Source organism: Schistocerca nitens, chromosome 2 (genome assembly GCF_023898315.1).
Source record: "Schistocerca nitens isolate TAMUIC-IGC-003100 chromosome 2, iqSchNite1.1, whole genome shotgun sequence".
Taxonomy (NCBI): domain Eukaryota; kingdom Metazoa; phylum Arthropoda; class Insecta; order Orthoptera; family Acrididae; genus Schistocerca; species Schistocerca nitens.
In genome coordinates, this window is record NC_064615.1 from 545,217,842 (window position 1) to 545,233,363 (window position 15,522).

The 15,522-nt window shown below is 37.9% G+C and overlaps 2 protein-coding genes across 9 annotated transcripts in view; one reads left to right on the forward strand and one right to left on the reverse strand.

Annotated features, from left to right (window-relative positions):
• LOC126236536 (uncharacterized) overlaps positions 1-15,522 on the forward strand; it is a 302,827-nt gene that overhangs the window by 280,654 nt on the left and 6,651 nt on the right. The gene's annotated exons all lie outside the window — the stretch shown is intronic.
• Positions 1-15,522, reverse strand: part of LOC126236547 (uncharacterized) — a 342,194-nt gene that overhangs the window by 263,678 nt on the left and 62,994 nt on the right. The window contains exon 1 of one of the 6 annotated variants that reach the window (XM_049945952.1): positions 2,266-2,336. The exons of 3 other annotated variants lie outside the window; for them this stretch is intronic. In XM_049945952.1, the coding sequence (XP_049801909.1) occupies positions 2,266-2,293 (28 nt within the window). In that variant the 5' untranslated portion in view covers positions 2,294-2,336. Of the gene's footprint in view, positions 1-2,265; positions 2,337-15,522 lie in introns of those variants that run through there. 2 more of the 6 variants (XM_049945956.1, XM_049945946.1) reach the window with 2 other exon arrangements.

Here is a 15,522-nt window from a genome sequence, read left to right on the forward strand (position 1 = left end):
TAACAAAACAGGTATGTATTTTGAACAGCTTATGAAAAACATTTGCGTTGTCGTTTTTTCTCTGAAACTGCCAGAACACTGATGCCTGCTGTTTCACAAAGAAAATACCAAACTCCATTTTGAACACCTCCTTTACTGATGGCTCACAAGTGCAGGTCTTAAGTAATAGCTTGTAAAACTACGACACCGTGCAGCACGTATTTTCCAGCTACTTGGTTTCATAAATTTAAAACCATTTATACAACTATATGTACTTGTGAAATTAATCATAAATGATACTTTATGAGACTGTAATATATGATGAAAGAATAAATAACAAATAATTATGTCAAGTCGTTGTAGTAAATAGTCTGGAAATGACAGGGATGTTACATTTGTATGACACGGGTCATACATTTCATGTAACAATAATATCGTTGGGGTAAGAACGCACGGATGATGAGTTGCGACCAATCTGCATTTTGGTACAGACATGTGTCTTGGGGCAGCTATGACAAATTGTGCTGGAATTGGTGTTATAATAAGGGGGAAGCTAAGTGAGGGAGCACGTGTATGTGCGTAGTACATGACGCAAGAAAGTTTTTAGAGTTAATGATAAAAGCAGTGTGGCCCATGTTTATTCAAGTTCATCGCTAATCAAAAGAGCCTACTGTCTATACTGAATTTCATAAATAGCATTACATCGTACTGCAAGCAACTCATCGCAAAGTAAGATAAATCCAGTAGTTTTATAGTTGTGTTATACGCATGCCAGTATAATAGTAGCTTTCATGGTTCAAAAAATAGCTCTGAGCACTATGGGACTCAACATCCGAGCTCATCAGTCCCCTAGAACTTAGAACTACTTAATCCTAACTAACCGAAGGACATCACACACATTCATGCCCGAGGCAGGATTCGAATCTGCGACCGTAGCGGTCGCGCGGTTCCAGACTGAAGTGCCTAGAACCGCTCGACCAGCCAGTCCGGCAGCTTTCTTGGGACATTAGATTGGTCCAGTCAAACCACAAACGTAGTCCTGTCCTCTCATCATAACTTCCGAGAAAGTCTTAAGGGAAAAATATAGATAAAAAAGATCCGTTAAATTGAGAACTAATTTTCAATCAAGTAGTCATTGTAATAGAAAGCTGTAGTAACTATGGTTCTTCATATGGTGCAGCACTGCTATGCTAACACAGACAATCAGTTGAACCGAAAAGTTATATAAGTGCAATACATGTTTGAGTGACAAAACTATACTGGCTATCTTGAAGCCAAGGTAATTTTATGATTTTATGTTTTGTTCTGTAAATAACATATCTATACATAACATTAGTACAGGCAGTAGGTTGTTGCCTTGAAGGAAGGTTTCTACGGCACTATTCGAATAGTATCTGATAAGCTTAAGGAATTAATTACTTCCGGTCACGACTAAAGATATTTTCAAAGACACAGCTTTATCGTTATTTGCGTGACGCAATATAGTATCTACGAAGTGTTGCTAGTCGCAATTAAAATTTTTATTAGAATTATTTCATCACAGATTAACGTCTTTAGTGATTTTACGCGTGTTTTTTACATCGAAGCTCGCGCAAGCGCATTTTGTTTATTTACTGCATTACCTTTGTTAAAGTATTTACTTGAATTCAGTGTAATTAGCTATTTACCAAAGGCAGCTTTCAATCGTTTTGGAGATGGAAAACATTTTATTCTGATTTCTAAGTTCATTTATACAACTTTGTGATACCTAATCACGGTTTCCTACAGTAAGACTGCCACTCGTAGCCTTTCTTTTTTTTTTTTACGTTTATAAAGTTTTGTACACAGCAAATACTCGTGCAATAACGAATGGGTTGGAACTGTCTAAATAGTATCGGTAAGAATCGACTTCCATATTACATGCTTTGTTTATATTTATTGTGCAACAGTTTTATGCACAGGAGAGTATATGTGAGTATCACGTTACGATACAACAAGAATATAATGTGGTCCAAGTGTTTTAACAGTTGCTTACTGCACTCTGCTGATGATTCGATACAACAAATAGCTTACAGTGGACGAGATAAGCTTCACAATAGCAATGATTAAAAAGTGCTCATTCGAAATAAGATATGCATATTAAAGTCTTCTGGATTGTATTTCATTTTTTTTGTCGGTCAATCGACTAACTTTCTATACATGGAAATAGCGTTTCGCATTGATTAATACATGAGAAATTTTGTAAAATAGGGGTAAGAAAAAAATGTTTATCGTGAATGACAGATAATAAATTCTGCCAATACTTACCAGCAACAAGCAACAAAGATGCCTTCATTGTACTCGACAAAAACTACTACTGCTCTCTGCGTTATATTTTCATTTATATATGTTTAAATACCCGATGGCATCATCGAATGTTATCGTTTAGTTTCCTCCTGATTTTCCGTTCCGTGAACTCTGGTTGCAACAACTAGCAGCAGATTGACTTTCCTTGTGCTTGAAAAGATCTGTTATCGTTCGCTATGTCAAACGTATTATCAGCATTAAAACTAGAGCATTCAATATAACTTGTTACCATACTTCGAGCACAGGCTGGAAAGGAATATTTTTTTCTCTCAATAAAGCCCATCTTTTAATGTCGTACGGCTCGAATGCTGATGAAAGGAGGTGAACAGATGTCAGTGATATTTATATCATTCACCGTCCGGTATAAAGAGCTTTCCATTTTGAAGAGGTAACTCTTGTGCGTAGAGGAACTTCAGTACCTAGATACTAGAGTCTAGTTACCAATCTTAGAATCATACGAGGGAGTGTTCTCTAGAGACTACGTAAGCAGTTTCCACCATCTTCTAAATTTTTTTATTATTGTTAGACGTAATGTTGTGTTTTTTGCAGCATTTGTAATTTTTTCTAGATCTACACCTCTACGTCCAGTATAATACATTAAATCTATTCGAAATATGTGGTTAATTCTTTAGCTACAGACTGTTATACATGTAACTTCCCGTGGATTAAATCTGGGAGCGCCATATCGTATGGGCACGTAAAATTCCCCTCCTTAAAAAATCTTTTTGCGTGTAAAGAGCAACAAATCGACGCCTTCTGTAGACACTAGCAGTCAAATGAAAGGCTAGACGAGCATTGTTTGTTAGGATTGAGTCTAGCAACACAATTCAAAACGGAAATACCGTATATCTGTTATAACTCCAGAGAAACGGCACTTAACGACTCTTAGGAAATACACCCTGTATAAAGTACTGACGCTTTTGTGATACTGCGTTGGTCGTGCGCCATAGTAAGTAATAATTTAACACAAGACAAAGTTGTGACTTGGAAAATGGGAAAAAGCTTCAATTCAGCAGAGTAAACTTTGTAATGCAGAAAAAGACTGGAGCACATAAAAAGTGGATAAGAAATAAGGAAATATTTTAAAGATCAAATACCCATCTGGCTAAAAAGCGAAAAAGTGTAAATTGTTTCGAATTACAACTTTGTCCCCCACCCTTCTGTTACAGGGAAAGTCACACAAGGATCGACTTAGAGAGAAAGAGTCGAAGCTTGACACATCACTAACAGCTCCACACACGGAACACATACGTACTTAACATGATAAGTGTTTAATTGTTTTAGGTTTTAGTGTAAATGGCATACCAGTTATGTATGTAGTACATTCTGCCACGTGGAAGTTAATTATGTCACATTCTCCTTAGAAAAATGAAGTGAAATATTTTTCCTTTTGATGCCTTTAACCTCGCATTTTGCAAAAACAGACAAAATGTATGGTGGGATACTGCAATCACTGGTTATACAATGTTACTTATAATCCGTCATGATTGCAAAAATGTTTATTCACGTAGCTGGTTTATGTCCGTCTAGAACCATCTTCAGATATGCAAATTTCAGTTACAGGAGTAACCCGTCCTCACACAGCAACATTCACATGCTGCGTCCAGCTGAAAACTCCGGTATGATCTCGAGGGCCCTGGACAGTCTGTCGCACCAGACTGGCTCTTCTCTTCTGGAACTGCCTCGTATTCTGTGACAAATGAGTGGACAGATGTGTCAACAAAGATGAATTCTCTGAAAACTTCTGTAGAAGTCTTATTATTTACTGTTGGTACTAAAAATGAAAGACACTCCCTTTCCTACAGAGCACACGTACTTCTATTCCTGCAGCCCCTGCAGAAAATGAACAGGAAGTCACGAATGTAGACTTCCTTTGATTACATCCCTATTAACAGTATACTATCAGTTTTGTTCGTGATCTTTTAACTACTTCATCTTCGCCTTGTTTACAAACAAAGTGACGGGCTACTTTTGTACTTTTTACAAACGAGGGACAGCTTTGACAACGAACTTTCGGAACCGCACGAAACCATGTATAAAGTAACACCCGATCATAGAAAAACCAGTGGTCTGTATAATTTTCATGCAAAACGTTGCATTCTACCATAAGCAGCATTTTATTAGAGAGAAATAAAGTAACAAGATGTAACTGAAAGGTAAATAGGGAACTTTAAGAATACTAACATGTGATTCAATGACGTCAGTGTAACATGCACTTTCAGTCAACAGTGCAAAAAAAAACTCTGCCTAAAGTATTCAAATAGCTCAAAACACACATATCCTACACACCTGATAGTGCTTATACGAATTCTCATTCTGCAGATGCGGAAGTGGTTAAAACAATCCAGACGAGAACAAAGTCAACACCTCATTAGATCCACGTTTCTATATCCGCAATCACTTACATATTTTATCAGTCCAACAAACAACAGGACATTAATTACATTTTTAAATGATATTGTGAGTATGTCAGTGTCATTACAGGCCTTCCACCAAGTATAGTGCAAAATATGCATATACTCAGTTGCCAAAACTTGATTGTACATCACAGAGTGAAGTGTATAATGGCAAACTTATGTGAATCTTCCCTTGTGTTTTGGAACATTGTAGTCTTACATAATCAGCAATCCTTGTGATGTAGAGTTGATATGAGCGAAAGATGTAACCACCAAGAGATGGTAATGTTTTGTGGCTTTTAGTGGAATATCTTCAGAAAATATCTTTGCTTGGAAAATTGGAACTTAGGTGAGTGCGATGCGTATACCGTCACCATCAATTACGCAGCAACACGTTCTTTTCACTTGCTGCGTGTTCGCCAAGGAATAAAGTAAGAAATCGTTTCATGTTCATCTTTCGTCATTGTTCTACTATTGCTTGCCTCCGCATGAATGTTTCGTGGCAGGTTGTTTCAGGTTCCTTTGAAATATTTGTGGCAACAGTGTCTTTTGGCCCTTGAAAACAGATGTACTACTTCTTTGCTAATCAATCTGTCATTGATGAAGCGACATGAATTGTGTAGCTGTGGATAGAGGTATGTAGAGACTACAACACATTAGCTGTAGTTTTGTAGCCTCTGTGGGACAGTGTTGATGATGAAGACATTTCGTACTGGAATAAGCTCTGGTCACTGTTCCAAACATTTTCACTCAACACACTCTGCTGTGTCATACACACGTTCACTTCTTCCACAAACTGTTGTGCCATCTTCCGTGTAATGTTATCGTTTTCTTTGTCTTTCTGTGTGACAAATGTAGTAAAACGCACGGATAAAATGCGATTCTCAACTTTAAGACTGTCGATAAACGAATTCGAAGCTTTGAAATTGTCCAAGTCAACCATTTTAGACGTTTCTAGTGCCCACATCTGCAGATTCCGACAGCGAACTGTAGAGCCACACGACCTCTCTATCAAATCGTGATACCACATGCTCATTTAGAGCTTGTAATTGGGACCGTCTGTTTTCTTTCAAACGATCTCCTGCTGCCTTTCACTAGACGCACAATTTACAATTAATCGGCATATTTGATTTACTTTTAATGTACTTAAAGTGCCCCACTAGTTTGCTACAGGAATTGAAGCCACGACAGCCACAGCCCTCATCAGTGTTTTCTAGTAGGCTGTCATCAATATCTTCTATTACACTGGATTTCGACGGTTTGCTTGTACATAGATCGTACTCACTTTGACTGGACTGTTGCTGTTGCTCTGGATATGGACGTCGTGTACTGTTTGAGTAACCACCTTCACGTTCAGGTTCTTCCTGTACTTCAAAATCAGTATCCCTATCTTTATATTTTATGTTTAACATCTTTAGCTCACATCCACTTGATTTATACAGGTGCGGAATCGTTAAATTACTTAGCTTTCCCAGAATGTTTTAAATTTAATGGTGATATTTAATGGTGTGTGGAATAAAAATACGGTCAAACTATGAAAATATATACTATACTAATTCAAATGAAATTTATATCTCCACGACTGTAATAAGACGGTGTCGATATTAGTAAAACATAAAGTATCTGTACAAACGGCGTGGCTGCATTAGATTCAGTTACTAATGTATTATTCATTCAGGACACTGAAACAAGATGTGTTTACTTGTTGTCCCATGTCACAATGAAGTGGTACTGTAATGTGGCATACCAAAAATGAAATAATAAAATTTCCATATTGATTTTCGATTTGTCTTTTTTCAGCTGTGCCACAAATGGCTCTGAGCACTATGGGACTTAACACCTGAGGTCATCAGTCTGTAGAACTTGGAACAACTTAAACCTAACTAACCTGAGGACATCACACACATCCATGGCCGAGGCAGGATTCGAACCTACGACCGTAGCAGTCACGGGTTCCGGACTGTAGCGCCTCACCCGCCAGCAAGCACTTTACGCCGGACACGATGGAACCTGTCGACCGCGTGCCGGACAAAGGAAACGTTCTACCTCGATATCATTTTTTTTTTCTGTACAGGGTCCAGTCCGCAAATACCTACCTCACACAACCGCCCGAGATGTTTGGAAAGTTCTCTCACATGATACACTAAAAGCTATATCGGTCCTAAATTTCACAAATTCCCAGCACCGACAGATAGGAACAAACACACTTGCTTTGTCCAAACCACCCTCACGCCACATGCCCGCGAATCCACGGCGCCACCAGCACATGGGATGACGGTGCACAAACTACACTCTAGCCCAATAAACTCTGCAATTCTCTCACCGATAGAGAGGAACCGACACGCTCGAATTGAAATGTTCTGGAGGTGCTGCAGGAGCCCCTCGACCCAAATATGTCGAACGACAGGAAAAGGCACGAATAGAAGAAGCGTAAACCAATACAAGCCATCCCACGAGCATGCAAAATATTTAGGAATGCATTCCAATGGCCAGAAATTTATGCTGGGAGAAAAAAATGTTCATCTGGATGTAGCATGCAAGGTTGCTCCAGTCATAATTTCGTAACGTACCATATCTGTGATGCGTTCCTTTATTTCACTTCAAAAAGGTACTGCTTAAAACATCTCCACACAATATGAGATAGCTTAGAGGTGGAAGTAATCGTCACATACATTATTACACAAGAATATGCAATGAACACTGTGTTGCAAAATTTAGTCTCTGAAATGACTCTTTTTCGACATTTTTACATAATGTGCAGGTCAGTTTCATTAAAATGCCTTGAAAGAACAAATAAGTGATGTATAGAAGCTCTGATTTCTGTTAACTGATTTTTCTAACGAAAAAGCGTTTAAATTTACAATAAACTTCAGTAAATAAGGAAGTTTTGTATTTGAGTATTGTAGTATCATAGAGACCGGATTTCATACACGGGCTACAGGTAGCTACTTTTACTTGATAGAGACCTGCTGTAAAACACACAATACATGACGTGTAGGTCAGTAGGTCACGTATTTAATGAAACTTTTTTTCAAATTATTGGCCATTAACGGTGCTAAAATGTGAAATATTACGGATTTTTCAGTTCTTTTATTTAAAAGTGTGGTTTCAGGTCTGATAAGGTTAACTGATTCTGGACAACAATGCAGGATATGTTTGGCAATCGTGTGACCAAAGAGTTTCTTCCTAAATGACCCAGAATTAGCCTACAAATGTCACATGACATTTTTTTATGATTTGCATCAAATAAGAGGAGTGATTTTCCCGTAACGTGTGAAATAATTTTAGGAGTTTACGGTTTTCATTTTACTTGGAAACTGCGATTAATCTTGCCTTTTACGTTTCGAGACTATCCTTCATAGTCAGGGGTGGAGGAGTAAGGCAGAACACAATGCTGTATAATTTGGCTATCCAGGAGCAACTTGGGCCAGGGAAGGGTGCCTACTTTGGTTTCTGATTCCAGTCTCGGTGGGGGATACGCTTTTATACGTTTTGTGGCACAGCTGAGGCTTGTCGTTGTGGCCGAGCGGTTCTAGGAGCTTCAGGTTCGAATACTGCCTCGGCCATGGATGTGTGTGATGTCCTTAGGTTAGTTAGGTTTAAGTTGTTCCAAGTTCTACAGACTGATGACCTCAGGTGTTAAGTCCCATAGTACACAGAGCCATTTGTGGCACAGCTGAAAGAAGACAAATCGAAAATCAATAAGTAAATTTTATTATTTCATTTATGGTATGCTACATTACAGTACCACTTCATTGTGACATGGGACTGCAAGTAAACACAGCTTGTTTCTGTGACCAGAATGAATAATACATTAGTAACTGAAACTAATGCAGCCACGCCGTTTGTACAGATACTTTATGTTTCACTAAAATCGACTTTCGTCTTGTTACTGTCGTGGAGATATGAATTTCATTTGAATTAGTACAGTATATAATTTCATAGTTTGACCGTTATTTTATTCCACACACCATTAAATATCACCATTAAATTTAAAACATTCTGGGAAAGCTAAGTAATTTAACGATTCCGCACCTGTATAAATCAAGTGAATGTGAGCTAAAGATGTTAAACAGTAAAATATAATGATAGGGATACTGATTTTGAAGTACAGGAAGAACCTGAACGTGAAGGTGGTTACTCAAACAGTACACGACGTCCATCTCCAGAGCAACAGCAACAGTCCAGTCAAAGTGAGTACGATCTATGTACAAGCAAACCGTCGAAATCCAGTGTAATAGAAGATATTGATGACAGCCTACTAGAAAACACTGATGAGGGCTGTGGCTGTCGTGGCTTCAATTCCTGTAGCAAACTAGTGGGGCAGTATAAGTATATTAAAAGTAAATCAAATTGCCGATTAATTGTAAATTGTGCGTCTAGTGAAAGGCAGCAGGAGATCGTTTGAAAGAAAACAGACGGTCCCAATTACAAGCTCTAAATGAGCATGTGGTATCACGATTTGATAGAGAGAGGTCGTGTGGCTCTACAGTTCGCTGTCGGAATCTGCAGATGTGGGCACTAGAAACGTCTAAAATGGTTGACTTGGACAATTTCAAAGCTTTGAATTCGTTTATCGACAGTCTTAAAGTTGAGAATCGCATTTTATCCGTGCGTTTTACTACATTTGTCACACAGAAAGACAAAGAAGACGATAACATTACACGGAAGATGGCACAACAGTTTGTGGAAGAAGTGAACGTGTGAATGACACAGCAGAGTGTGTTGAGTGAAAATGTTTGGAACAGTGACCAGAGCTTATTCCAGTACGAAATGTCTTCATCATCAACACTGTCCCACAGAGGCTAGAAAACTACAGCTAATGTGTTGTAGTCTCTACATACCTCTATCCACAGCTACACAATTCATGTCGCTTCATCAATGACAGATTGATTAGCAAAGAAGTAGTACATCTGTTTTCAAGGGCCAAAAGACACTGTTGCCACAAATATTTCAAAGGAACCTGAAACAACCTGCCACGAAACATTCATGCGGAGGCAAGCAATAGTAGAACAATGACGAAAGATGAACATGAAACGATTTCTTACTTTATTCCTTGGCGAACACGCAGCAAGTGAAAAGAACGTGTTGCTGCGTAATTGATGGTGACGGTATACGCATCGCACTCACCTAAGTTCCAATTTTCCAAGCAAAGATATTTTCTGAAGATATTCCACTAAAAGCCACAAAACATTACCATCTCTTGGTGGTTACATCTTTCGCTCATATCAACTCTACATCACAAGGATTGCTGATTATGTAAGACTACAATGTTCCAAAACACAAGGGAAGATTCACATAAGTTTGTCATTATACACTTCACTCTGTGATGTACAATCAAGTTTTGGCAACTGAGTATATGCATATTTTGCACTATACTTGGTGGAAGGCCTGTAATGACACTGACATACTCACAATATCATTTAAAAATGTAATTAATGTCCCGTTGTTTGTTGGACTGATAAAATATGTAAGTGATTGCGGATATAGAAACGTGGATCTAATGAGGTGTTGACTTTGTTCTCGTCTGGATTGTTTTAACCACTTCCGCATCTGCAGAATGAGAATTCGTATAAGCACTATCAGGTGTGTAGGATATGTGTGTTTTGAGCAATTAGATTACTTTAGGCAGAGTTTTTTTTGCACTGTTGACTGAAAGTGCATGTTACACTGACGTCATTGAATTACATGTTAATATTCTTAAAGTTCCCTATTTACCTTTCAGTTACATCTTGTTACTTTATTTCTCTCTATTAAAATGCTGCTTATGGTAGAATGCATCTTTTTGCATGAAAATTATACAGACCACTGGTTTTTCTATGATCGGGTGTTACTTTATACATGGTTTCGTGCGGTTCCGAAAGTTCGTTGTCAAAGCTGTCCCTCGTTTGTAAAAAGTACAAAAGTAGCCCGTCACTTTGTTTGTAAACAAGGCGAAGATGAAGTAGTTAAAAGATCACGAACAAAACTGATACTATACTGTTAATAGGGATGTAATCAAAGGAAGTCTACATTCGTGACTTCCTGTTCATTTTCTGCAGGGGCTGCAGGAATAGAAGTACGTGTGCTCTGTAGGAAAGGGAGTGTCTTTCATTTTCAGTACCAACAGTAAATAATAAGACTTCTACAGAAGTTTTCAGAGAATTCGTCTTTGTTGACACATCTGTCCACTCATTTGTCACAGAGTACGAGGCAGTTCCAGAAGAGAAGAGCCAGTGTGGTGCGACAGACTGTCCAGAGCCCTCGAAATCATACCGGAATTTTCAGCTGGACGCAGCATGTGAATGTTGCTGTGTGAGGACGGGTTACTCCTGTAACTGAAATTTGCATATCTGAAGATGGTTCTGGACGGACAGAAACCAGCTACGTGAATAACACATTTTTGCAATCATGACGGATTATAAGTAACATTGTATAACCAGTGATTGCAGTATCCCACCAGACATTTTGTCTGTTTTTGCAAAATGCGAGGTTAAAGGCATCAAAAGGAAAAATATTTCACTTCATTTTTCTAAGGAGAATGTGACATAATTAACTTCCACGTGGCAGAATGTACTACATACATAACTGATATCCCATTTACACTAAAACCTAAAACAATTAAACACTTATCAAGGTAAGTACGTATGTGTTCTTTGTGTGGAGCTGTTAGTGACGTGTCAAGGTTCGACTCTTTCTCTCTAAGTCGCTCCTTGCGCGACTTTCTCTCTAACAGAACGGTAGGGGACAAGGTTGGAATTCGAAACAATTTACACATTTTCGCTTTTTAGCCAGATGGGTATTTGATCTTTAAAATATTTCCTTATTTCTTATCCACTTTTTATGTGCTCCAGTCTTTTTCTGCATTACAAAGTTTACTCTGCTGAATTGAAGCTTTTTCCCATTTTCCAAGTCACAACTTTGTCTTGTGTTAAATTATTACTTACTATGGCGCACGACCAACGCAGTATCACAAAAGCGTCAGTACTTTATATAGGGTGTATTTCCTAAGAGTCGTTAAGTGCCCTTTCTCTGGAGTTATAACAGATATACGGTATTTCCGTTTGTTGCTCTTTACACGCAAAAAGATTTTTTAAGGAGGGGAATTTTACGTGCCCATACGATATGGCGCTCCCAGATTTAATCCACTGGAAGTTAGATGTATAACAGTCTGTAGCTAAAGAATTAACCACATATTTCAAATAGATTTAATGTATTATACTGGACGTAGAGGTGTAGATCTAGAAAAAATTACAAATGCTGCGAAAAACACAACATTACGTCTAAGAATAATAAAAAAAATTAGAAGATGGTGGAAACTGGTTACGTAGTCTCTAGAGAACACTCCCTCGTATGATTCTAAGATTGGTAACTAGACTGTAGTAACTAGGTACTAAAGTTCCTCTATGCACAAGAGTTACCTCTTCAAAATGGAAAGCTCTTTATACCGGACGGTGAATGATATAAACGTCACTGACATCTGTTCACCTCCTTTCATCAGCATTCGAGCCGTACGACATTAAAAGATGGGCTTTATTGAGAGAAAAAAATATTCCTTTCCAACCTGTGCCTAAAGTATGGTAACCAGGTTTATTGAATGCTTTAGCTGTAATGCTGATAATACGTTTGACATAGCGAACGATAACAGATCTTTTCAAGCACAAGGAAAGTCAATCTGCTGCTAGTTGCTGCAACCAGAGTTCACGGAACGGAAAATCAGGAGGAAACTTAACGATAACATTCGATGATGCCATCGGGTATTTAAACGTATATAAATGAAAATATAACGCAGAGAGCAGTAGTAGATTTTGTCGAGTACAATGAAGGCTTCTTTGTTGCTTGTTGCTGGTAAGTATTGGCAGAATTTATTATCTGTCATTCACGATAAACATTTTCTTCTTACCCCTATTTACATAATTTCTCATGTATTAATCAATGCGAAAAGCTATTTCCATGTATAGAAAGTTAGTCGATTGGCTGAAAAAAAATGAAATACAATCCAGAAGACTTTAAAATGCATATCTTATTTCGAATGAGCACTTGGTAATCATAGCTATTGTGAAGCTTATCTCGTCCACTGTAAGCTGTTTGTTATATCGAATCATCAGCAGAGTGCAGTAAGCAACTGTTAAACCACTTGGACCACATTATATTCTTGTCGTATCGTAACGTGTTACTCACATATACTCTCCTGTGCATAAAACTGTTGCACAATAAATGTAAACAAAGCATCTAATATGGAGATCGATTCTTACCGATACTATTTAGACAGTTCCAACACATTCGTTATTGCACGAGTATTTGCTGTGTACAAAACTTTATAAATGTAAAAAAAAAGAAGGCTACGAGTGGCAGTCTTACTGTAGGAAACCGTGATTAGGTATCACAAAGTTGTATGAATGAACTTAGAAATCAGAATAAAATGTTTTCAATCTCCAAAACGATTGAAAGCTGCCTTTGGTAAATAGCTAATTACACTGAATTCACGCAAATACTTTAACAAAGGTAATGCGGTAAATAACGAAATGCGTTTCCGCGAGCTTCGATGTAACAAACACGCGTAAAATGAACACTAAAGACGTTAATATGTGATGAAATAATTCTAATAAAAATTTTAATTGCGACTAGCAACCTTCGTAAATACTATATTGCGTCACGGAAATAATGGTAAAGCTGTGTCTTTGAAAATATCTTTAGTCGTGACCGGAAGTAATTAATTCCTTATCCTTATCAGACACTATTCGAATAGTGCCGTAGAAACCTTCCTTCAAGGCAACAACCTACTGCCAGTACTAATGTTATGTAGAGATATGTTATTTACAGAACAAAACATAAAATCATAAAATTACCTTGCCTTCAAGATAGCCAGTATAGTTTTGTCACTCAAACATGTATTGTACTTATATCACTTTTCGTTTTAACTGATTGTCTGTGTTAGCATAGCAGTGCTGCACCATATGAAGAACCATAGTTACTACAGCTTTCTATTACAATGACTACTTGATTGAAAATTAGTTCTCAATTTAACGGAAGTTATGATGAGAGGACAGGACTACGTTGGTGGTTTGACTAGACCAATCTAATGTCCCAAGAAAGCTGCTGGACGGGCTGGTCGAGCGGTTCTAGTCACTTCAGTTTGGAACCGCACGACCGCTACGGTCGCAGGTTCGACTCCTGCCTCGGGCATGAATGTGTGTGATGACCTTAAGTTGGTTAGGATTAAGTAGTTTTAAGTTCTAGGGGACTGATGACCTCAGATGTTGAGACCCATAGTGCTCAGAGCTATTTTTTGAACCAAGAAAGCTACTATTATACTGGCTTGCGTATAACACAACTATAAAACTACTGGATGTATCTTACTTTGCGATGAGTTGCTTGCAGTACGATGTAATGCTATTTATGAAATTCAGTATAGACGATAGGCTCTTTTGATTAGCGATGAACTTGAATAAACTTGGACAACACTGCTTTTTTCATTAACTCTAAAAACCTTCTAGCGGTCATGTACTACGCACATACACGTGCTCCCTCACTTATATCTTAGCTTCCCCCTTATTAGAACACCAATTCCGGCACAATTTGTCATTTCTGCCCCAAGAAACATGTCTGTACCAAAACGCAGATTGGTCGCAACTCATCATCCGTGCGTTGTTACCCCAACGACATTATTGTTACATGAAATGTATGACCCGTGTCATACAAATATAACATCCCTGTCATTTCCAGACTATTTACTACAACGACTTGACATAATTATTTGTTATTTATTCTTTCATCATATATTACAGTCTCATATAATATCATTTATGATTAATTTCATAAGTACATATAGTTGCTAAAATGGTTTTAAATTTATGAAACCAAATAGCTGGAAAATACGTGCTGCACGGTGTCGTAGTTTTACAAGCTATTACTTAAGACCTACATTTGTGAGCCATCTGTAAAGGAGGTGATCAAAATGGAGTTTGGTATTTTCTTTGTGAAACTGCAGGTATCAGTGTTCTGGCAATTTCAGAGAAAAAACGACAACGTAAATGTTTTTCATAAGCTGTTCAAAATACATACTTGTTTTGTTAGAATTAACGTATATGATGCAGTTGAAATGAACTGTGAAGACGGTTTACAGTATCACCAATTACACGTAGCTCTAAAAGTATGTATCTTAGAGCTCATGTCTTCGGGACATTTTGCTTATGTTTTTGTCCAGACTACCACCTACCAAACTATGGGATACTTCTTTTACACTGTGTAAAGTGTGAACAGTTATAGCCATATCATAGCTCGTTGTCGTACCTTTGAAAATATCTTTCCGACTATCACTTTTGTTCCATTAAGAGTGTTGTGTTGAACTATTTCTGCAGTGAGTTACCGAATAAAATCATAAATCAGGTCCGATATCCGGTATTTTTGTCGCTCTTTCGACCTACGGTTTTCTTCTGCTGGAACGGGAGAAAGTTGTGTATAGGACATTAAAGACATCTTCTTAGATCCAGATACATTTCCATTACTGAGCGGTATTAGTTTCTACTTGTTTGATCAGTTACGTATATGTCGACTAGCTGGGGCTTTTGACACAATTCAACGAAACCTAATTCTGTGGTGAATCAGATTCGGAAAAGCGAAATCAGTACTTCGACCGTCTCTCCTAGATTTTTCGAGAGGGTGTCAGTACGGTCAAAGAGTGACTTAATAAGTGAAGTAGATGTGTATATTGTACCCATACATGTTAAGGTTTTTGGTCAGATCGGCTAGTGAGTGATTAATTTAAATATCATAGCTGCCTTCGGGTTTTGCTTTTAACAAGTCTCCGAAGTCTTTAAACGTGTATTGAAACTCTTAATGT